This window comes from Ursus maritimus, unplaced genomic scaffold, assembly GCF_017311325.1.
Source record: "Ursus maritimus isolate PB19 unplaced genomic scaffold, ASM1731132v1 scaffold_13, whole genome shotgun sequence".
In the NCBI taxonomy this organism is placed as follows: domain Eukaryota; kingdom Metazoa; phylum Chordata; class Mammalia; order Carnivora; family Ursidae; genus Ursus; species Ursus maritimus.
The window spans coordinates 27,891,463-27,916,890 of NW_024423675.1; the positions used below are offsets into that span (position 1 = coordinate 27,891,463).

General features: G+C 35.3%; 1 protein-coding gene and 1 long non-coding RNA gene across 10 annotated transcripts in view; one reads left to right on the plus strand and one right to left on the minus strand.

Moving 5' to 3' along the window:
- The window catches only part of LOC121102272, an 81,274-nt gene extending 58,067 nt beyond the window's left edge, over nucleotides 1–23,207 (plus strand). The window contains exons 2-5 of one of the 3 annotated variants that reach the window (XR_005834345.1): nucleotides 5,478–5,569; nucleotides 20,885–20,954; nucleotides 22,283–22,544; nucleotides 23,168–23,207. This is a non-coding gene — a long non-coding RNA (uncharacterized LOC121102272). The other 2 variants (XR_005834343.1, XR_005834344.1) reach the window with 2 other exon arrangements.
- Nucleotides 1–25,428, minus strand: part of CEP85L (centrosomal protein 85 like) — a 225,764-nt gene that overhangs the window by 6,101 nt on the left and 194,235 nt on the right. For all 7 annotated transcript variants that reach the window (XM_040627699.1, XM_040627698.1, XM_040627697.1 and 4 more), the window contains 4 exons: nucleotides 22,253–22,370; nucleotides 21,699–21,749; nucleotides 5,869–5,976; nucleotides 3,668–3,899 (listed from right to left, as the gene is read on the minus strand). In XM_040627699.1, the coding sequence (XP_040483633.1) occupies nucleotides 3,668–3,899; nucleotides 5,869–5,976; nucleotides 21,699–21,749; nucleotides 22,253–22,370 (509 nt within the window). The remainder of the gene's footprint in view (nucleotides 1–3,667; nucleotides 3,900–5,868; nucleotides 5,977–21,698; nucleotides 21,750–22,252; nucleotides 22,371–25,428) is intronic.

Below are 25,428 nucleotides of genomic sequence, written 5' to 3' on the forward strand. Positions count from 1 at the left end.
GGAGATGTAATGGAAGGAATGAATGCTAGGAAGGGACTGGTAGAAATGACAGAGCTCAACTATCATAAGCTGTATAGGGGTTAAGGACTAGGCAAAGGACATACCCAGATGAAGGAAAAGAGTAGGATGGAGAAAAATCTGGATTAGGGTGACAGGTGAATGGTGGTGGTACTCACTGAGAGGAGGAGCAGGTTCAGGGAGGAAAGAAAGGTAGGTTCTCTTTTGGATATAGTTGGGTCTATGATGCCTATAGAATAACTGGTTCTAATACAAGGTAAGTATAATCAAGAGCCCAGAAGGGACATTCTAGGCAGGGTAAGAGATAAAAGTCTGTGTGGGTCAAAGAGACAGCGCTACCAGAAAACAAAGGACATGGGTAAGATTACTGAGAGAAAATATATAAAAAGAGAAACAAAGGCATCCAAATTGTTGAGGAATAAGTAAAACTTTCACTGTTTGTAGATGACACTATTTGCAAAAAACCCTGAAGACTACCAAAGAACTGATAAATGAATTCAGTAAAGTTGCAGGACACAAAATTATAGAAGTATAAAGAAACCTGTTGCATTTCTATACACTAATAGTGAAATAGCAGAAAAAGAAATTAAGAAAACAATCCCATTTACAATTGCACCAAAAAAGCATACAATACCTAGGAATATACTTAACCAAGGGGGTGAAAGACCTGTATGTCCTAAACTATAAAACATGGATGAAAGAAACTGAAGACGACATCAACAAATGGAAAGATATACCGAGCTCATGGATTGGAAGAACTAATATTGTTAAAATATCCATATTACCAAAAGTAATCTACAGATATAATGTAATCTCTATCAAAACACCAACACTTTTCACAAATGTTGTGAAACAATGCTAAAATTTGTATGGAACCACAAAAGACCCCAAACAGCCAAAGCAATCTTGAGAAAGAAGAACGAAGGTAGAGGTATCACAATCCCAGATTTCAAGATAGATAGATTATAAAGCTGTAGTAATCAAAACAGCATAGTACTGGTACAAAAACAGACACATAGATCAACAGAACAGAATACAGAGTCCAGAAATAAATTTATGCTTATATGGCCAATTAATCGCTGACAATGGAAGCAAAAATATACAATGGGGAGAAGACAATCTCTTCAACAAATGGTATTGGGAAAATTGGACAGCTATGTGGAGAAGAAAGAAACTGTGGACTGCTTTCTTAGACCATACACAAAAATAAACTCAAAATGGATTAAAGACCTAAACATGAGACCAGAAACCACAAAACTCCTGGAAGAAAACATAGGCAGTAATTTCTCTGACAGCCATAAAAACATTTTTCTAGAGAGGTCTTCTCAGGCGAAGGAAACAAAAGCAAAATCAAACTATTGGGATTATGCCAAAATGAAAAGCTTTTGCACAGCAAAACAAAAACCATCAACAAAACAAAAAGACAATCTACGGGATGGGACAAGATATTTGCAAATGATATACTGGATAAAGGGTTAATATTCAAAATATGTAAAGAACTTATATAACGTAATACCAAAAACCCCACAAATGATCCAGTTTAAAAAAAGAAACAAAAAAAAATCAGCAACAAAAGATTTCTGGGAGACACTAATAATTTAAATGGCAGAGAATTCCAGAGAAGACTAAGACTGAGCAGTCATAAAGGCAGAAGCAGAACCTAGAGAACAAAGCCATGGAAACCGTGGCAGCAGAGCATTTTAAAAAAAGAAGGGTGGGGTGAACAGTGTCAATGGACAATGGATGGAGTGAGGAGATAAGGAGTCAAAATAATCCACTGGTTTTTGACAAATTAGCTAGAACTGGTCAAATTTTCACAGTACCAAGATATAAGGTAAGGATTATGGGGTTAAACTTTAAAAAGACTGAAAGGGGCATACACTGGGAGGTGAATGTGACAAAGTTCTTGAATCTCCCTTTTATTCACATTTGGATAACTCTCTTAATCTAATTACTGGAAAAGCTGACAAATACTATACAGGAGAATACAAATGTAGGTTACCAAATAACTGAAGGGGTGGCTACCTCTAAAATGGTGAAGAGAATCAGTCTTTTCTGTGTGAGTTTTTGCTTCTTGTTCTAAGAGATCACGGCTAACTAGACCGCCCCGTGCTGACCTGGCAAACCTCTCCTCCTCCTCTAAGATTCAAGCCAAACACCAGAGCCTTCATAGCTCTTCCCATTTAGTTAGTTTTCCCCTTGGGCCCCCATTGTCCTCCGTCCACATCTCAATTATAGTACTTATCACAATGCTCTAGTAATTTAATTTGTGTGTGGGCCAAGGGCTGTGTTCAACTGCATTGTCTGTACCCTAGTATTTGGACTATATAAAGCATTTAATAATTACTAAGTCAATACACTTATACTTTTAAGTGTTTTTTTACATACCCACACTTATGTATATACACATCTATGAAGTGAAAGGGAAAATTCTGCTGACATCTCTGAGCACAGTTATGTTTCATTTAACAAGGGATATACTTTGATGGGAAGTATTATTTGGTTTGTCAAAATAACTATCATGGCGCCAGATGGTAGAATCTTTTTGATGAATCTGTAAATAAAACTAGTCTCCATTCTAGTCTCATATTAACCATATTATACATAGTATAATACAACATAGTAAGTGTATTAACCTTATGGTCTTACTCCAATCCTTTCTCCTTACTTATGCCCATTTCTTCTGTATTAAAAAGAGACCAACATGTCAGTATTATAGTAATTTAGAACCACATGCAGAGATGCGTGTTTCTGCAAAAGCAGCACAGAAGGGAAACTAGGATATTCCTGTGGCAGCTCTCACAACTATGTGTGGAAGAACATGGAACTGAGGAACAGTGGGTGGATGTCATATTGGAAGGGACAAGACCAGAGTGCATATGCTTGACAAGGGCACAGATCTATAGGCCATGAAAATTAGCTCTTGGGACAGCACGGGCGTGTGTGTGTGTGTGTGTGTGTGTGTGTGTGTGTGTGTGTATTTCAAAGATTTTATTTATTCACTGAAGAGAGAGAGAGAGCACACACAAGCAGGGAAGAGGCAGAACGAGAGGGAGAAGCAGACTCCCCCACTGAGCTGGGAGCTCATCCCAGGAAGGGATCATGACTTGAGCCGAAGGCAGACGCCTAACCATCTGAGCCACCCAGTCGCCACCCCAGCACTGGTACTTCTATTAAGCAACTGCCACAGACATACACTGCATAGGGAAAGCAAAGGAGCATCTTCTCTCAAATAGTCTACCAGCAGACAGATGGCTGGATCATTAACTTATACAATTACCCACATGAGAGCCGATAGAATCATTACTTTTAGAAGAGTAATCAGGAATATCCCACCTAACTCCCACTCCAGTCACATATTAACAGATTCAGCATAGCTTATCCCACAGGTAGATCTGTAGGCATTCTGCCAAGTAACAGTCCATATCAACTATGACCCTGCTCACTTCTCTAAGTATAATGAGGAAAGTTCTAGCAATGAAGTAATAACAGGTATTCACAGACCGACAGATTTACTCAGAGATTTATAAATCTAAGTAAGAAAGGAGATAAAAACAAATAGGGAAAAGGCAGTAAGAAGTTCCTGACTCATGAAGACAGGTTTCTAATTGCTAAGCAATACAGTAAGGACAAGGCATCAGTGACTTACATCTGATTCCCAGTAATAATGAAAGATTAGGCTCCTTGCCCTGAGCACGCTGATTGAGAATACTACACAATGCCTTCAAGTCAAACAAACAATAGGACATTTCCTTGAACAGCTGATCAATCACACTCAAATCAGATAGTGGCCATTTGGTAAGAACTGTCTGCTGCCTGGATTGGTCTGCTTCCTGGTCCTGATCCAATAAAGAGCACGTCTCTTCTGTTTGCCTTTGGTTCTGCAATGGATAAAGAAAACACAAATCAGGTTGTTGGAACAGAGAAAAGGTACTCAAAGCCATGCAGTTGTCTGAACATTTCCCCCATTTATAAACAAAATGGTGGAGTCATATTACATACACATTAACCAAATTTGACTGCATACTCACAGTAGGAAAAAAAAAGAAAAGAGAAGGAATTTAAAAGAGTGGAAACGAAATGATTCAATGATTCCTCTGTGCCATCTCATGCTCTATGGTAAATCTGAAAGAGGCGACAAATCCAGACTCACTTTCTAGGAGTATCTCATGCCACATAATGTCACATAATAAGTATCTTGGTTGTATATGTATTCTTCTATAATAAAATTTATTCCAAGAACAAAAAGAACTATGAAGAAATTTTAAACCTCATCCTACAGTTTTACTGTTAGTAGCAATAATGATTTAGTTACTTAGAAACTATCTGTTGCATATTGAGAAAAAAGTATACATGTTATGCTAACGTTGACAGGAACCAAAATTTTCAGGATAAGAGAAAAAGAAATATAAATATAAAATCAAAGAAAGAAAAAAAAACCTAAGAATTTTCAATTGTGAAATTTGAATTGGAAATATCAATATGAACTCATAATTTATTACTCAGAAAAAGCTACCTTCACTTCATCCCCAAAACTGTCACCATCTACTTCTCATTCTGAAAATTGCTAGAGGCAATTTAATTAGCTTTCCAGTTGGAACTGTATTTCAAAATAACCAAACAGCCTGCATTGATGAGGAAAAGATTTTTTTAATAGATGAAGTAATTAGGCCAGCTAATAAATATAAAAATAATTAGAAAAAAATGATTCTTTTAATCATGTAATGATTCAGACAATGATCATCAGTGAATACTAAAACCATCAAGGGAAAATGTACTATTGATAAACTGCATAGTCACAGTTACTAAGTGTCCCTCCACAGATTACCTGCTATCTGCAGAGGCCATAATGTGACAATGGAAAGAATTAGTCTGTTACCATTTTAACCCAGTGAGATCAGTATTTCTATCACTTACAGTGGGATAACCAAACATAAATAACTTGATGACGTGAACAACACCTACAAAGTCTTCATGCCAAAAAATGTTTGCCTTGACTTAATGATATCTTTAGCTCTTACTTCTAGGTTATAAGAGATAGAGGGGGTAGAGAACAAGATAAATGACACCTTAAGAAAGCAATCAGACAAATCTAGAAGGCCTGACAATCTCTAAGTCTGTAAGATAACAGGCCCAGGTTTGTCAACAAGTCACTAAAATGGAAAAAGTGAGAAACTACAAGACAAAACGAAATGCAACTCATGGTCTTTGACTGAATGATGGTTTCAACTGTCATTATAAAAAGCATCTGGGAAAGAAGTGGGGAAATTTTGGTATAGACTAGGTATTATCAAATATCAAGGAATATTATTATTGGGTTTGACAATGGTGGTACAGTTATATGGGAAATGTCCCTAATTTTTGGAGATGCATTCTGGGTATTCAGAGGTAAAATGTCATGATGAGAGTTAAAAAACTAACATAAGTATTTTTCTGTATAACATATCCTGAAATGCAAGCCAAGTGTGTCATCTTGTACTTAAATGAAGAAAGTGTGATCTGTTCTAATGATGGAATGTCAACATTGCATCATCCTTAAGGATTTTCAAAGGTAATTTTACTTATATTCAATTTATGTTTTACTGAATTACTTTGGGACCTAATCTCTATATAATATTTGACAGTGTTGCAGTTAAGTCTGTGAAATTACATTCTGAGATGTAAGAAAAATAAAAATTTGCCTTTTGATTATAATTTTATAAGAAACCTAATGGATTTAATTAACTGGCACACCAAAATCATGCCTTCAACTAAAAAATGTTCTATGAATATGTACAAAATCAGTATCTGCTTTAACTTAAATAAGTACTGAATCATTCTTTGCAAGCAATTTGAATATTTTCTACTCACATCAAGCAACGTTTTTGTTAATCTCTGTAGGTTTCTTTCTTTCTTTTCCAGCTCTTCCATCATCTTTTGAGTGGTTGATTTTTCTTTAGAAAGTTTCCCTTGCATAGACTAGAATAAAGAGAATTGGAAAGCAAAACATGTTGTTAATGCTAAAAGCAAAATGCAGTTAGAGAGGTAACCACGAATATGGGCTCTGAACACTTTGGATCTGTCCTCCCTACCCCTTGGAAGATGAAGCCTGCACTTCTAAATCAATCCATATTGCTCTAGAGCGGATATCGGCAAAGGGAAAAACAAGTACCACCTTTACCAAGCAAGTTTTCAATCTGTGTAAAACATGTTAAACCTAAGCAGCTGCTGTTTAATGTTGTGTTACAAACAGTTATTTTATTTTTTTGTTTATGCATTCAGAGTGTATTAACAAATCTACACTTCTCCCCCTTTTTTCGTATGGTTAATAGGACAAAACATAATAAGATCATAAGACCATCCCCATTTTCTATCATTTGAAACACAGCTAAACACACTTCTCTCAGTGTATGGTATTTTAAACAGTAGTTATGATGTTGAATTCAGGCCGAAGTTTTATTATGAAACTTTAATAAATGCATCTCTTAATTCTATTATAAAATTACAAATTATCTGGAACAAGATACTACTGTAAGAAAAACCTGAGTGCATCAAAGCAGTATAAGGATATCTTAAGAGTACTTGGGTCATTTCAGCTCTTAAGCGTGGTTTTCAGCTACTCACCAAAGAAAAACTTGTCATAAACTCTGTAGAGTTATCAGTGATTTCTAGGTGTTTCGATCAACATTTTTTCCTTTGGTGAAATCACAAGATCAATAAACATATAACAAGAAACTTCTTTTGTTTCCCTCTCAGGACTGTATTTATTTAGTCTCAATTCTGAAACTACAGAATGCTGACTATCTAAATAGCACACAAGCCACTGGGAAGGCTCCCCCCTCCTATATCTCTCGCTAGAATAAAAGCTAGTTGTCACCATGGATTGAGATAAGACTATAAATACAAAGCAGTTTTCTCAGAAACAGATATTCAACCACGTCGCTCTTGCATTTGTTTGCTAAACTCTATTAAAAAACTTTAAATTTAATAACTCACAAGTTGGATACAAATGAATTAAGCTCTATAACAAGTACATATTTCCTTCCAGGATAAACTTTATATTCCACAAAAGTTAATCTCACAGCACAAAGTCACATGGACTTTCTGAGTATGTACATTTCTGGATTCTGAAATTCCTTTGTACCTGCATGTGAATGAATCAAAAACCTATTTGACTAAAGGATATATAGGGATTTATTTATCTAGTTGAAGATCTATGCATACTGGCACAACATGATCATTTGGAATCCAGAATTCATCCTAAATCTTCTTAACATTTGTGACTGTTTATCTTATCAGAACTGTGGAAGAAAGGCACCACAGATTAACTACTCTAAATCTAACATTTTAACAATGAAAATTGACCCTGAGAGGTATTTTCACAATGCGGTAATATAATTCTTTAGAAAATTCTAGTGTTTTATGTTTTTACCAATTAAGAGTCATAATGAATGTGACTAATAATTAGCTAGCAAATGTTCATATATAAGACTAAATTTAAATCAGTGAAGAAACAGGCAATTTTCTCCATCAGAATAAATCAGAAATGTTTGGCAGTAGTGCTGTTTGTCATAAGAAAAAACTTGGATTTGGATTTGGGAAATATATCAAGCTTAAGATGTTATGTTGGTTGGGTATAAGGGTATGTACCAAATAGTCCTTTGATAAGGGAAGGAGTTCACAGGTAAGCTTATCCTAAAAGTACCACATGCTCTACAATTTCTAGAATAATACGAGGGTATGCGTACCATAGTTTTTATGGCTGACACAACATTCCACCTAAAAGATTATTTCTTTATTCTAAAGTGCATGAAAAAGCCTATGTTTAGAGTTTAAGAAAAAAAGAGAAAGGAAAATTTCTACTAAGCTTAGAATGGGATTACTAAAATTAAAGACTTCACTTTTCAGATGTCTATCTCTTTAAATTTCCAGTTAATAATCATGTTTTTATAAAAAATTCTAACTTACTAACCTACAGATACTTATCACAATCATTCTTGAAGTTGAAAAATGGTTTTAAAAACATCTGTTGCTTTGATCTAAATATCTAGAAATTGCTGTCTTTTGTCCCATATACAAAAAAGCTCAAATGAAGGAAAGACAGATGTGCCTTAGCCAACAATTATATACTCCACAAACCCAATTTAAGAGAAAATATTTTGATTGAAAACTTATGTTATTTTTCTATATAAACTCATACAACCCCCATACATGCACATGCATGCGTGCGTGCACACACAGAGTTTCATAAAAACATTCTTTCATGCAATTATTCATTCACCAAAAATTACAGCCAAGCACAGTAAGTGCACTGGATAATGTATCAGTGAAAAAAAGTCAAAACTGCTGGCCCTTTCATAACTTTTACTAGGAGGTAAAAGATCAAGGAAAATATAATAAATACGTAAGTTACACAGTATTACATATTAGAGAACAAATAGAGCATGGTAAAGGAGAAGGGGCTAAGATCTCAAATGGGGTAGAGTACAAGCTCATGGAAAAAGGTGACATTTGAGCAATGGCTTGAAGGAGGTGAAAGATCACGTCTCATAAGATATCTACAGAGTGTTTCAGTCAGTGCAAAGGTTCTGAGGCAGATGGTGTCTTCTGTGTTTGAGAAAAAGCAAGAGAGCCAGGGTGGCAGAAAATAGAAAAAGATGAAGTCAGAGAAGGCAGGCGGTATAGAGAACAGATTGTGTAAGGCCTCATGAGCCAGTGTAAAAACTTCTGATTTTTACTTTGGAAAAAATGAGGAACCACTGAAAGGTTCTGAGAAGAGACATAATCTGGTTTTTGTTTAATAGGTCACTCAGGCTAATGAGAATAGACTATAGGCAAGCAACGATGGAAGCAGGCAGAAATCATCCATATAAAGAATAAAGATGGGATGGACCAGGGTAGAAACATAACAGAGGCCGGGAGAATGAGTCAGATGCCAGATATATTTTGAAGGTAGTAAGATTTATTCACAAATGTGAGGCAGAAGAGAAGTCAAGGATAAGTCTAACATTCCTGGACTGAGCAAATGGAAGGACAGATTTGCCATTAATAAAGACGGAAACATGGAGGATAGAGCAGGTTTTACTATTTCTGTTTGGGGAGGGTAAGAAATTGAATTTGGACATATTATGTCTGATATTATCAAGTGGTGCTGTTGAGTAGACAGCTGGATATACAAGTTGTAAGGTCAGAGGAAAACGATGAGCCGGAAGAGTTAGGGAGGAGTGAGCACACATATTATATATAAAACCATGAGACTGGGTAAGATCGCTATGACAAGTACCAGTAAAGAATTCTAGGAAAGAAACAAACCCCTTTTTTGAAATATGATACAATTGTTTGAAAACATTTTACATGTCTTCAAAATAAATTTATAAAAATCACAAATGAAATTAAACTTATCCCTAAATTATAAGATAGAAGAGCTTCTAATAATAAGGTATTTTCTCCAATTTTTATATAGTAGATTACTAACCTACCTATATCTTTATTATAATAGGATTTGTGCTACAGGTGTTAAATTTATTGTGTCTAGTTAAACAAATCAAACAAAAGAACAACTACATACAACTTAACTTTTTTTTATCTTTTTTTTTTTTTTTAGATTTTACTTATTTATTTGACAGAGAGAGAGAGAGACAGCCAGTGAGAGAGGGAACACAAACAGGGGGAGTGGGAGAGGGAGAAGCAGGCTTCCTTAACGACTGAGCCACCCAGGCGCCCCTACACAAAACTTTAAAAAGAAAATTCTTTTGAAATTTTTTTCATTAAAATTTAATTGTGCATATTTCAATGATCTAGAAAACAAGGTATAAGTCAATCACTTTGAATTTATTACTGAGAACAGTTAAAAGGTTTCATACTGTTATGATCCTATTAATATAAATACACTTCTTGAAATAATGTAACTATAATAAAAGGTAAGATAAAAGTGCTACTAGCATTAGAAATAGCAATAAAGAACATGCACACTTAACAGGTAAGGTAATAATGGCATCTAGAAAGTATTAGCAAGGGGAACACATTCTTCTTTTGCAGGGATGGGGGATGGATTCTTTGAATGATGTGTAGTGATACTGTCTCTCAACACCTTTTTAAAAAGTAGTTGAGGAAATTCATCTCCTACATGAGGCCACTCCTTCAAGAAGGGGCTGTTTATCTAATACATAGAAACAAACACAAAAGATTTAAAAAAATTAAAAACAGAGGAGTATATTCTAAAGAAAAAGATAAAATCTCAAAAAAAGACCTTAATGAAACAGAGATAAGGGAGTTCAAATTAGTGGTCATACTGATGCTCACAAGGGTCAGCAAAACAATGCATGAACCAAGTGAGAATTTCATTAAATAGAAACTGAAAGAAAATACCAAGTAGAAGTCATAGAGCTGAAGAGTATAATAACTGAACTGAAAAACATAATAGATGGGTTCTATAGCAGACTGGATGGAGAAGAATGGTTCCAGAAATTCAAAGACAGGGCAGATCTCATTCAATCAGAGCAGCAAAAAGTAAAAGAATGAAGATGGCTTAAAACTGAAAGAACAATACCAAGCAAATCAATATTCGCATTACAGCAGTCCCAGAAGGAGGAGAGTGAGAAAGGGGCAGAAAACTTATCTGAAGAAATAATTGCTGAAAATTTCCCTAACCTGGGGAAGGAAGCAGACATCAAGATCCAGGAAACCAAGAAGAGTTCCAAATACAACAACCCAGTGAGATCCAGTGGAGTATGTACTCAGCAATACAAAAGAAGGAAATCTTGCAACTTGCAACAATGTGGATGGACCCTGAGGGCATTATGCTAAATGAGACAGAGAAAGGCAAATACCATGTAATCTCTCTTACCTGTGAAATCAAAACAAACAAACAAAAACCCTCAGAAATAACAGAGAAAAGATTAGTGGTTGCCAGAGGTGGGTGGGTGGGTGGGTGGGGGGGAGGATGGATGGATGGGTGAAGGGGGGTCAAAAGGTAAAAATTTCCAGTTATAAAACAAGCACTGGAGATGTACTATCAGGCATGGTGTCTACAGTTAATTCTGTATTGTATATCTGAAAATTGCTGAAAGAGTAAATCTTAAAAGTTCTCATCACAAGAAGAAAAACTCTATGTGGTGATGGGTATAAACTAGACTCAGTGATCATTTCACAATATATAAAATATCAAATCATTAGATTGTACACTATAATATTATAGTCAATTGTAGATGAATAAAAAATAAGTTGACAGGTTTAAAAAATGTATACAGTTAATGATAACAGCATAAGATTTTGGAGTCAGAAGAACTAGGTTCTGGGTCCACAGCTTACATGCTGTGCAATCATGGGTATGTTATTCAACCTTTCAGGGTTCCAAATTCATCAGAAAGAATTTCCAACCTTGTAAGGTATTGTGAAAATTATGCAGTGTGTATGCAGACATTTGTGGTATCTGCTTATTCACAAATACCACGAGTCATAAGCAGTCATATTTGTAAGAATTCTGCACCTCCTGCACAGCTCACTGGATTGGGCTGAGTGAACACTTGACCAAACCTGAGGAACTGGTACCCAGACTCTATGGGTCTCTCTCTGCGTGACTGGAAATGAACTATAGAGCTTAGGGGTTGTAGGGCAGCTATATTCTGTCATGTGAGCTAAAATATAAAGGAAGCGAGTCTGCAGAGAAAAGAATGAAAGACACTGCAATGAGAGAAACAACAAAGCCTCCTGTTTCTTGAAGCCAGGTTTTATTCCTACTCATTGGTTCCACACTATCTCTGCATTCTTATAACACAATAGATTCTATTTTTGCTTAGGCTAAATTGAATTGGTTCTGTTGCTTATAGCCAAAAAGCCTAAATGACTTTTACCTGGTACAAAATATTTATGCAACAATCACTAATTCTTTTCTTCTTATACTAAATATTAAAAAGAACCCATTTTCTTTTTTTTTTTTTTCTTGAAAGTGTAAATGTATTTTCCTTTATTGTGGAGGTGGGGTAGTGATTCTATTACATTTGTATGCTTCTTTTGTTTTTTTTCTTCTTATGCCCCTGAGTTTCTTAATCTATTTTTATTTTTATTTATTTTTTTATTTATAATGATTTTTTATTTTATTATGTTAGTCACCATACAGTACATCCCCGGTTTCCGATGTAAGGCTCGATGATTCATTAGTTGTGTATAACACCCAGTGCACCATGCAATACGTGCCCTCCTTACTACCCATCACTGGCCTATCCCATTCCCCCATCCCCCTCCCCTCTGAGGCCCTCAGTTTGTTTCTCATAGTCCATAGTCTCTCATGTTTCATTCCCCCTGATTACCCCCCCTTTCTTTATCCCTTTCTTCCCCTACTGATCATCCTAGTTCTTATAAAAAGAACCCATTTTCTTATATCAAATCACTGTGATGTACACTTTAAATATCTTAAAATTTTGTCAATTATACTTCAATAAAGCTAAAAAAATAGTAAGAGCCCATTCCAAATTCAGCACGGTGAGCAAAGGTTTTTGGTCTATTTTGTTCATTAGTTATCCCCCAAAAGGGTGACTGGCCCACGGTGGAAACTCCGTTAACGGTTATTGAATGAAAAAGTAACACCTAATTTGGTTTTTAAATAAAAGGCTATGTTCATTCATTCAAAAATAGTTACTGAGGCTCTTTTATACGCAAAGCACTGTGCTAAGTGAACTCGATAAGGATTGTTTAGAGAGCCTAGTGCACTGGTTACAAAACTCTTCAATAAATCTATCAGAAAACAAAACCAGGCATTTTATTTAATCTCAAGGAGCTAATGATACTACACATTGCAGAGTGTAATGTACTAAAAAATTTCACTTTGGAGACAAAATTTCCAAATTCTATTTCTAGGCAACTGAACACAAAGTGCTTTCTGCAAGACTAGCTTTCTGACAAGCTCCAGTTTAAGTATCCTTCATTCCACGAGAAGACACTTAAAACAAATCTTTCCCCTAAGACTTACACAAGGAAGAGATCAGACTAACACTTCTCTGGTGCATTTTTGCCTTTCTCTCGGGATTTTTCACTTTGAAGCAGCTAGGAGCAACGCCAAAAACCCAAACTCTGAGGTCAGACATGAATTAGAATCTGAGCTGAGACCTTAGGCACATCTTTTAAAATCCTGGCTACTTCATATATGAAAAGACATTCTTTCTTACTTTGTAAGCTTACTATTGAGGTTAGAAATAATCATCAGGAAGCACAGTTCTTGTAACAAGTAATATCATCATCACCAGCATCATCACTGATACCTCTGCGCTTAACAGGGGCTCCATTTCTCACTTTAGCCTAAGTGTGGAGAAATACTAAATCCCTTTTCTTCCTTTCTGCATATTAATAAAAAGGAGAATTTTCAAAATATTTGTAAAAACTAAGATTACAATATAAGGAATATGCAAACACCATGAAAATTGCTATTTTTTAGGTTTCTGTTTATAATAATCCAAGACCATGTACAGCTCAAATTCCTCTACATTAACTATCATCTTACTACCTGATACAACTTTAAAAACAATCTGCCTGAGAATCTGCTTCCAGCAAGACAGCATGAAGAGCCCTTCAGACCCACTCCTCCGTGAAAATTTTATTTATTCATTTTTTAAAGATTTTATGTATTTATTTAAGAGAGAGAGAACATGGACAGGAGGACGAGGCAAAGGCAGAGGGAGAAGTAGACTCCCCGCTGAGCAGGGAGCCCGATCCCAGGATGCTGGGATCATGACCTGCGCCACCCGGATGGTCCCTCAATGAAAATTTCAGAAGAGCACATTTAAAGTTTCTGTAAATGGTCCTATGAGTAAACAGAAAATTAATAAACTTATATTCAAGAAAATCTACTAAAAGTAAGAACAGCAAAGTCTATGGTATTTGAAACAAAATCCAGTCCATCTTTACGCTCTCATAGCTCAGCAAGATGGAAATTCCACTCCAGACTAGGAGAGCCAATAACACAGGGTTCCCCCTCCCCCCAGCTCCCAGCTTTAAAGCTATCTTCCCAGGAAGGGCAGGACATCAGCATTTCTTATCCTGCCTCAGCTACCTGCACCTCAGGCTAAGTTCCAGACAAGTACAGCCAAAAGATGGGGACCCCGTTCTTTTTCCCAGGCCCCCACATGGGATGGAAGCTTTACCTCGGGTACAGCACCACAGAGAATACTGGGGACCTGATTGCCCTTGCCTTGGCATCAATGGCAGAGATTCTACACTGGGAGAAGCAAGCCAAGATCTAGAGATAAGGACCACTCTCTTTCCACTGAATGTTTACCTTCTATAGAGTCACTCAGAAGTCTGACATTGTTCCCACCTCATTGACCTGGCTCAAAGATTTTGCCCGGGGAGAAGCAAGTCACAGAAGAGAGAGCTCTAAATGTTTCTCTAAAGGACCTGAATTCATTTGCAACAGACTGTGAAGTTCAAGCCTTAGGGCACTCTCAAAAGTTGTAGAGGTCTATCAAAATATCATCAACATTTTTCACAGAGCTGGAACAAACAATACTAAAATCTGTATAGAATCAGAAAAGACCCTGAATCACCAGGGGAATGTTGAAAAATAAAACCAAAGCTGGTGGCATCACAATTCTGGACTTGAAGCTCTATTACAAAGCTGTAATCACTAAGACAGTATGGTACTAGGAAAAAAAAAACAGACATATAGATCAATGGAACAGAACAGAGTACCCAGAAATGGACCCTGAACTTTATGGTCAACTCTTCTTCGACAAAGCAGGGAAGAATATTTAATGGAAAAAAGACAGTCTCTTCAACAAATGTTGGGAAAATTGGATAGCCACATGCAGAAGAATGAACCTGGACCACTTTCTTACACCATACACAAAAATAAACTCAAAATGGATGAAAGTCCTACATGTGAGACAGAAATCCATCAAAATCCTAGAGAAGAACACAGGCAAGAACCTCTTTGACTTCAGCTGCAACAATGACTTGCTAGACACATCTCCAAAGGCAAAGAAACAAAAGCAAAAATGAACTATTGGGACTTCATCAAGATAAAAAGCTTTCGCACAGCAAAGGAAATAGTCAACAAAACTAAAAGGCAACCTAAAGGCAGCCTATGGAATGGAAGAAGATATCTGCAAATGTCTTATCAGACAAAGGGCTACTATCCAAAATCTATAAAGAACTTATCAAACTCAACACTCAAAAAACCAAAGAATCCAGTCAAGAAATGGGCAGAAGACATGAACAGACATTTCTCCAAAGAAGACACACAGATGGCCAACAGACACATGGAAAAAATGCTTAACATCACTTGGCATCAGGGAAATACAAATCAAAACCACAACGAGATACCACCTCACACTAGTCAGAATGGCTAAAATTAACAACTCAGGAAGCAACAGATGTTGGTGAGGATGTGGAGAAAGGGGAACCCTCTTACACTGTTAGGAATGCAAGCTGGTGCAGCCACTCTGGAAAACAGTATGGAGGTTCCTCAAAAAGCTAAAAAAAGAGTTACCCTACGACCCAGCAATTGCACGACTAGGTATTTACCCAAAGGATACAAACATAGTGATTTGAAGGTGCACCTGCACCCCAATGTTTATAGCAGCAATGTCCAACAACAGCCAAACTACGGAAAAACCCCAGATGTCCATCGACAGATGAATGGATAAAGAAGATGTGGTGTATATATACAATGGAATACTACTACTCAGACATCAAAAAGAATGAAATCTTGCCATTTGTAATGACGTGGATGGAACTAGAGGGTATTATGCTAAGCAAAATAAGTCAGTCAGAGAAAGACAAATACCAAAGATTTCACTCATCTGTGGTATTTAAGAAACAAAACAGATGAACACAGGGGAAGACAAGGATAATAAAATAAGATGAAAACAGAGAGGGAGGCAAACCATAAGAGACTCTTAACTACAGGAAACAAACTGAGGGTTGCTGGAGGGGAGGTGGGTGGGGGGTAATTGCATGATGGGCATTAAGGAGGGCACTTGAGGGGCGCCTGGGTGGCTCAGTCGTTAAGCGTCTGCCTTCGGCTCAGGGCCTGATCCCAGTGTTCTGGGATCAAGCCCCACATCAGGTTCCTCCGCTAGGAGCCTGCTTCTTCCTCTCCCACTCCCCCTGCTTGTGTTCCCTCTCTCGCTGGCTGTCTCTCTCTGTCAAATGAATAAATAAAATCTTAAAAAAAAAAAAAAAAAGGAGGGCACTTGAAGTAATGAGCACTGGGTGTTGTATGCAACTGATGAATCACTAAACTGTACCTCTGAAACCAATAATACAGTGTACGTTAAATTGAATCTAAATAAAAAATTAAAATAAATTTATACTTTATAAAAAACAACAACAACAACAAAAACAGTAGAAGTTGTGGCAAAAAGCAGTTGGGAAGAAACTGTTAGATTCATCGCTAGGTATAGGTTACATTACTGGCTGGCTAGATTCCTAGAGAGAAAAAGTGAAAGAGACACTTGGGAAAAGCACTCTTGGGAACAGAAAAAAACTTCAAACATTAACCTAAGGAGTTTCTCCTTCGGAGGAACCAGAACACATCTGTGAAGCAATTTATAGCACAGGGCATCACTGAAAGTAATGGAATAATCAGCTGGCAATTAATGGAGTTTTACTGGTGTGGTCAGAGAAAGAGTCACAAAAGATTACATTCATATGAGATGTCTAGAATAGGCAAATCTGTAGAGACAGGAAGTAGATGAGTGATCGCTTAGGGATGGGGAGAGAATAGGGTTCAAAGGAATGCTATAGCTAAGGGTAAGGGGCTTATCAAGTGATTAAAAGGTTCCAGAATTGACTATGGTCTTAGTTCCATATATCTGAGTATACTAAAAATTACTGAATTGTACACTTTAAATGGCTGAATTGCTGGGTATGTGAATTACATCTCAATAGAGGTGTTATTTAAAAATCAGCACAATGTAAAACAGCTTAAATGTGTCCAGAACACACACAGGTTTCTCAGAACTACCTCCTCCCCCTTTTTTTCTCTTAAATCTCAGTCTTCTCAGTCAATTCCCACTTTTGGTGAATGATACTTCCTAATGGCTCCAGAATGAGGATACTGCCAGGCTAAGCAAGAACTGCCTGCAGAACTTGTTAATAATGTATATTTCAAGCTTCATGCCAGAGATACTGAGCCACCGGGTTCACAATTGGGCCCAGAAACTTGTATTTTAAAAAGCACCCCAAATATTTTGAATGTTCATACAGGTTTGGTGGTATGGCAGATAACACACTCCAGAACATTCTTTCTTGATTCGACTGAGCTGACTCCCTTTCCTGCCTCTGAATTCCCCACCTCAGACACAAAGAACTAACTTTTCAGAAGTTAAATCCACCTTTTATATACACTTTCTAATATTTTAATTAAGCAACAACTATATTGTATATATAACAGGCCTCCGTGTACATTAAAGACTTCTTACAAATACAAATACTGGAGAGAAAGCTTATTTTTAAAGTTACTTTTCCTTTGATAGAAGACTTTTTTTGGCTGCTAGGTTTTTTCAAAAATTAGTATTAATTTCTGATAATATTTTTAGTTTTCCATGCATTATAAAGCAATTTCACAAAGGTAAAACTTTTAAAAATTAAAAAAAAAACTAAGCAGAAAGAATTTCATGTCAGGACACATCACAAAACTAAGATAACAAAAACAGGAGATAAACGTCACACGATAGTAATGTGAAAACATTTTATCAATTTATTTAGGTTAAAGCAAAGTTAAATTCTACTTAGAAGACATTCTACCGGCTTATGATTTGTTTTCCCACTACTTCTCCTGAGAAAACCTGCTGGATGAAGGCTTTAAGAGAGACTTGCTAAAAACTGGTTAAAATCTTCGGAGGCTATGAAAACATCTTCTCTTGAAGTGTTATAAATAGGACAGACTGTTACAGTTTTGAAATTGGTGGTTTCAAACCAGGCCTTTAAAAGGGAACAGCCTTAATGACCTTTAAAGCATCATTATGTATTTATGACATTATGATCATTCGTTGATAGCTGTCAACTGAGAAAGTCCCTTTAAATGCAAAAGTTCTTTCAATGAGGAAACAATTTCAATATGTTAGGGAAAACAAGTACACCTAATAAACTTTTTTACTCTGCATCTCCTCTGCCAAAAGCTTATAATGGTTACGTACAATGATAACAGCTCACTGGAAACAGGATTATGTAACTAAAATATGCTTTCAAGGAATAAATAGGAAGGAAGGCAATGCCCAATGAGGAACTCATTCACATTCTGACTGAAGCCACATTTATGGAAATGATGGGGAATGCTCTATCGCAAAATGTCTTTTTATATTGTATACTGACAGAAGAAAAACCTGTAGGAGAAGCCAGTTTAGCTATACTGGTTTTGTAAATGTAAACAAAGGCATTATTTCTAAAGGATCAATGAATAAACAAGTTATTCATGCTAGTTAACAATATCTTCTTGTCAGGTGAACAAAACAGTAGATAAATCTGTATTTTTATAGCACTGGACTCGGTTTCAAAATCAGTGTATACTCTTACATGAAGTACTACTTTACTACATTCAACAACAAATACAACATAACTAGTAGAAAACTCCCCATACTACATTCAACAACAAATACAACATAACTAGCAGAAAACTCCCCAACTTCCAAAGTTGTAAACCAATAAATCTGCCCCTGACCTAAATCAGGTATATATTTATTTGATTTCTTGTACAAAGGTAGTAAGCCACAGTTGTATTTTAAATATAGCACTTTCACTCTGGAATAATGGGTCATTTTTATCTCCTATAAATTGGACCTAAAATGATTTATTTTTTTCTTATGTCACAAAATTTAAACTGTAAGAATAACCTGCTTATACCCAAGACAATGCAATACTCCAAAAGTCAACCAAATGAACTTGAACAAATCTGGCTTTCTCTATAGTTTGCAGGGACATAAAGAAGCTGTGAAAATTCTAATAATACTACATTTGTTTTGTCTACTAAACCTTCAAAAATTGAACAAATTCCTGGCAGTGTGGAGGAACAAAGAATATGCAAATGGTAATAGCAGTGAATTTTACAATAAATTTAATACTGTACTGATAGCTAAAATGCATACCTCATGTTAGAAAATGGCTGGAAAGCTCTCTGCTATCACACATTATAAGGTATTTTGTGTTGTTCTGACTATGCAAAGGAATTTGAAGAAATTAAAAACAGAGCTATAGCATATAAAAAGGACATCATAATCTACAGAGGAGTAAGGCTGGCCATTCCTTATGTAAGCAGATAGGGGAAAAAACTAGACAGGTAAATAATTAGTAATTGAAGGGAACTGTTCTATTATGTATATCGACCTGACAATAAGCCCATTAACTGTAGTACAAAACGAGAATACTTTTTCAACCCAAAGTGTTCTCTTTAGGATTCTCTCTGTGGTTTCCAATGCTAGGGAAATAATCAGTATCCATTTTTTTTTAGAATAGGCAATATTTTCAGATCTATACAGAGTACACATCTTTCATATTCATTACAACAAACCAAATAAAAAACCTAGCTTTTTTAACTGTGAAGGGCCAAAAAATAAAACGTTTTAACAAGGAATTATTAAGCAAAAAATTTTCTTACCATTTAAGGCATATTTGTCTCCATCTATAATTTCCTATTCAAATAATATCTTGATAAATATAGCTAACCTGGCCAGTTATCAACATCTGCTATCTGCTCTGTTAGCAAACTAGATGTATGACCCAGAGAGATGGCCAGAATGACTTCGATACCCATTGCTTCAAAACATAAGACAACAGGATTTATGTGTTTAATTTGAAATTATGTGTTTAATTTGAAATTAAATTATGTGTTTAATTTGAAATTAAAATGTTTACTCAAACATTTTAAAATCAAAGAATAAAATAGCATATAAATTACATATTCTTCTACATATTTGCATATGGTCATGACATATTCAGGTGTGACTAAAAGACATGGTTGGTGTGTAAAGAGTAAATTGTATTAAGATGTCACCATAAATAAGAAAAAGGCACATTTCAATTGATACAAATATATCCTGATAATCTATAATGTGAGAGGTAGTATGTGATAGATTAATAAAATCTTATAAGTCTTACCCACCAAAATTTCAGTGCCAAAGGACAATGTTGACTGTCCTTAATTTGGATTGAGATACGTTTTATTGGATGATTTCTCGGAAAATGTTACCAAGTGAAATATAAATTCCTTTTATTATGGTCTATAATAACTCAGATAATGATGGCTAAGGGAACTTAACCATTTTGTGATTCAAATGGCTTTGCAGAACAACTGAAGGTATGTCTATAGGAATACAGATTAAAGAGGATAATCTCCGCGAACCAATACAGCAGGCCCACGGGCTTGTTGAACTGGCCTAGTATTTGATTAAAATGATGAATCACTTAATATGCCCAAAAGACAATCAAAGCAGACTGTCTATAATTCTGACACTTAAACCATTTATCTTTTTTATTTTTTACTTCCATTTTTTAGGAAGTAACAGAATTAGGATATACAAAAATAAGAAAATTAGCAAAATATTCCAATGGCTTTCCATCATACACAAAATAAAATACAAAGACATCTACCCCTATGTAATCTAGCCCCAGGCTGCTTTCCACCATCGCCTTTCACCACTCTACCTCACCATCATGCACTTCAGACTAGCAGCCTTCTTACTGGCACCTTCAGGGCAATGGTGGCTCTCTGCCTGGAATGCCCTTCCCTTGGTTATCTTCATCCAGATCTCTGTTCAAATATTACTTCTCCAGGAAAAACTTCATGACCACTGTATTTAATGAAGCACTGTCTGTCTGTCATTGCTCTCTACCCTACTTTTTAATAGTACACATTCCTTAACATTATATTTTCATTTTGTCCATTTCATCCCACCAGAATGGCTAAAGACTTGCTTTGTTCGAATCCCCAGTGCCAAAACAGTGCCTGGCATACATGTAGGTGCTCAGTAAGTATCTGGCAAATTAATAAAAAAATGAAAATACATTTAATCCACAAATTTTGGTTGTGCATTATGAATCAGACACTCTAAGCTCTAGATACGCATATGATCTACCTTAGTCTCTCCTCTTAAGAAACTAAGCAGGAGGTAAAAACACAAATACAAAACAACATGTTATACTTGGATAATATACAAAGAATATATAGAATTATTAGGAGGAAGAGAAGTGTTGGCCAGCACAATGGGCTAAAAACAGTCCATTGTCTTTATTTTTTTTTTTTTTAAGATTTTATTTATTTATTTGACAGAGATAGAGATAGCCAGCGAGAGAGGGAACACAAGCAGGGGGAGTGGGAGAGGAAGAAGCAGGCTCATAGCGGAGGAGCCTGATGTGGGGCTCGATCCTATAATGCTGGGATCACGCCCTGAGCTGAAGGCAGATGCTTAACCGCTGTGCCACCCAGGCGCCCCAGTCCATTGTCTTTAATAAGTAGATCACTGATAACCTTAACCAAATGTATCCTCAGCAGTAGACTACACCCAACGAGCAAGGTAAGGAAAAGATTTGATTTACCAAATAGCGTTTTCATTCAAAAAAAGTAAAAGATTACTATTAAAGAATTTACAACTTCAAGTGCTATTAATCTTTTCATATAAATACATATAAGCTTTAGTATCTTTTAAGTTATACAGCCATTAAGAGTAAATCAGCATACAGCTAAATTAAAATAGGCACAAAACATTCCTTACCTGAATCTCTACAATCATTCTTTCAATCTCATCTTGTTGGCTGTCTATTATCTAAAACACAGGAAATATAATAGTGTGAGTCACAATTTTTTCCATTGCTTTTTGAAAGCACTAATATTTCAAGAAAACAAAAACACAGGAAATAATGAATTTATCTTTTAAAAATCAGGGTTTTTTGTTTTTTTACAGAAGTATTCATACCAAGTATCCTTTAAATAGACATATGATTTGGATCACACATACATAAAACTGCAAAAGTCTTCCTCTGGTTCTTGATAAAACTCTATGCAATTTATAAAAATAACTTTGAAACAGACATTGAATAATTTAGGAAGGAAAAGATATCCTTTTGTGTTGCTAAGAAGTAATATAATTTCCTTAGTTTGGCTTTTATGAAAATTTATTTAAATTTAAATTGTTACTTTCTTTCCAAATAAAAAGTTCAAACTAAGCTATTATTAGCAAAAATATAAAATAGCTATAACTTATATATCTGTACACACATATCCAACATAATATAGATTTCACATTTATTATCAAAGACATGAACTGACCTTACTAGCATTCTCATTTTGTTCTCTCAGGTTATCATTTTCATTCTGAAGCTGTTTTGCATCTAACATGGGAAGGCGAATTCCATCCTCAAGGCATCTTTCTACTTTTTGTTGCAAGCTGTGTATTTTAGGAAGAAAATTAGATAAAGAAAATCCACTCTCTGCTGATTTTGGTAGATGACTTCAACATAAATGAAGTCCCTTCTTAGGATCGACAGTATTTTTTAATCAAGCAATAATCAAGACCTACAGCTTATACATGAATACACTTGAGTCCCTATATTTCATACAAGTAAGAAATACAATGGCATCTGATCATCTTTTCAGAAATGGCAGATCTGAGATCAGAATCAAAAGTTGCTTAGTGTGTGACATCCTTAGGCCTTAATGAAGTTCCCCATCACCCTAATATGAGCTCTGCAATCTAAATCCTGTTGTTTCCTTCTCCCCCAAATGCAGAGTTCCTTGATTAAGATGATTGTGTTAAGGAATCTAAGAATAAGGACACATGTCTTTTACCTTCATTCTGAGCTCAGCAAAAGTTTGTTTATAAGGACAGTTGTTGCTAAAACCAGTAGAATTACATTTCTCCTTTATTAGTAAGAGCAGCAATCTATTTACTACTTGACCTAACAGTTTCTCATGCTATTCATGGCACAGAGTTGCAATGCAGGAGAGGAAACAACAAAAGGAAGCCCTTCTGGTACATTAAGAATAAAAGACTAAAAGGTGTTTGTCTTGAGAAAGAAAGAATAGTCATGTTTTGGTTAAAAGAAACTACACCAGTAACAATACACCAAAATCAAAACAGAAAGACACCTAGGAATAGTTCTACTCCAGCTTATAATCATATTCAAGAGCTGCAAAATACTAAAACAGACTTCTTGTTATTTTCATTATTTTTCTTCTTTCAAGTATTATGGCTTTCCTGTGCTTTCTCTCTCTTCCAAAAAAGAAAAGAAGAAGAAGAAGAAGAAGAAGAAGAAGAAGAAGAAGAAGAAGAAGAAGAAGAAGAAGAAGAAGAAGAAGAAGAAGAAGAAGAAGAAGAAGAAGAAGAAGAAGAAGAAGAAGAAGAAGAAGAAGAAGGGGAAGGAGGAAAATGCTATATCTAGATTCTGGATAAAGAACTAACAGTCTTATGTGGTACAATAAGGGCTTCCAATATGTTAATAAATAATGGCACCAGAGAAGTTTTTTATGCATTATGAATACAGTGTACTGCTTTGTAATATGTTTTTACTTATCATAAAAGTATTTGCTTTTTCAGTCTAAAAATGAAAAATACAGTATTTCTATTTCAGCCTAAGTTTTTTTCCCCTCAATTCAGTGTCAAGATACAACTTTTATGTATTTGTAACATTCCAAGAGAAATAAATTATATTAAAACTATTAAGGTCTTAAAAAAAAATGAACCAGCTATGAGAAGGGAACAATGTACTCTGTCATTAAATAATATCAAACAAGCCTTCTTTCACATACACATTCTCATTTACGTTACGAAGCATGCTCACTTAGAAAAGTAACAAATCTCTTGAATAGCGAAGGTATCCAGTATTTCATTACTAGGGTCCCCCATCCACTTATTTTACTTCCATTTTCATTTCTAACGGAAAACTTTAATCTGATTTTTAAATACCAAAAGTCCTTATATATTCATAAAGCAATTAACTTAGAAATATTATATAGGCACAGATAAATGTAATGATATAATTTACAGTCACGTATACATCTGAAGTTCTTCTGGAACCAAGGAATACTTTATCAGATAGCTGAAGAAACTGAAATAACACCCCAACCTCCACAGTCAAGTGACACCAGAGCCATACAAGTACTGAAGAATTACAGAAGACCTTCTTTGGTCCTTTACGTCTATTTGAAATCAAGAGAAATTTTCTGGGATGCTATCATTTCAGAGAGAATTGACATAAAGAAATGGAACATGGATTCTGAAATGCACTGTCCTAAGTCTTTCTAATTAACAGTACTAGGCTCAATGTTCTCTAAAAACCTAAATAAAAGAGAAGGCATAATATATTAAATATGCATAACCACACAACAGAGCAAAACAAACATTAAAATTATTTTCAAGGTGTTTCCAATTCTATTCATAAAATGGCATAGCTTGAGTTTGTGATTAAAATGCCCCATAAAACAGAACAGATACATTACCTCTTCTCATTTCATCTAAGATGAAAGAAAAAGAATATATTGGTTGAGTAGGTGGAGGTGAGGAAGCGGTTTTGAGACTATACAATAAAATATAAGATGTGGAGTTACGGAAAGGAAAATTAAAGACAAGAAAGCAGAAAATAAGGCAAAAATAAAAGTAAAGTTAAAAGTATATGAATTTTTGCAGCTGAGATTAGAAACCCTGAAGACTAAATTGTCCCAGAATCAGAGGTTTTCTGTACTGAAATCTAAGGAAAAAAGTAGACCAGGCATATATAAGACTTTCAAAGTAGTAAAGCAATATTAACATGGAATTATCAGATGGATTTTGATTAGAGTTATGCACAATTGGTAAAAGCATGAAGAGTGTATTTCTTAAATTTAGTTTTGTTGCTTTATTGTCTCATTTTTCTAGATAGTTTTATCTATTAATAGTTGATCATCTATTAAGGTTTAAGTTTTACAAAACAGAGAGTACATGTAGATATATATATATATATATAACAGTTCTCTGGGTTTTTCAGGAATCCAGTGTTAGTTTTCCAGCTTAAATACATTAGCTAAATATACTAACAAGTGATATTCCTGTCATTCTAACTGTATTAATTAAAAAGAGAAGAGTACCATGAGACACAGTATGTGAGTAAACTTGGAAGGTACTTGGCAAAATGGCCATACCTGTTGCTCTGCAGTAAGGTAAAATGGGAGCCAATTACTTCACTTTAATCTATCACATCAAGGAGTTCAGTTTGAGTATTTGCTCCTCTTTGTTATCTAGAATTTGTACTTATTTTTTGACAAAGCCATCAGACTGTGTTAATACTTTCAGTTTTCAATTAGTGGGTTGTTTTGTTTGGGGGGTGGGGTACGGTAGATTTTAACTACTTTCATCTAAAACCTTTGGCAAGATATCAAGATATTGCATTAAGATCTGAAATCACAGCCGAGACAACCTGTTTCAATGACATAATACTTAACGGTTCTTAAGAGTACATCTTTAAGATAAC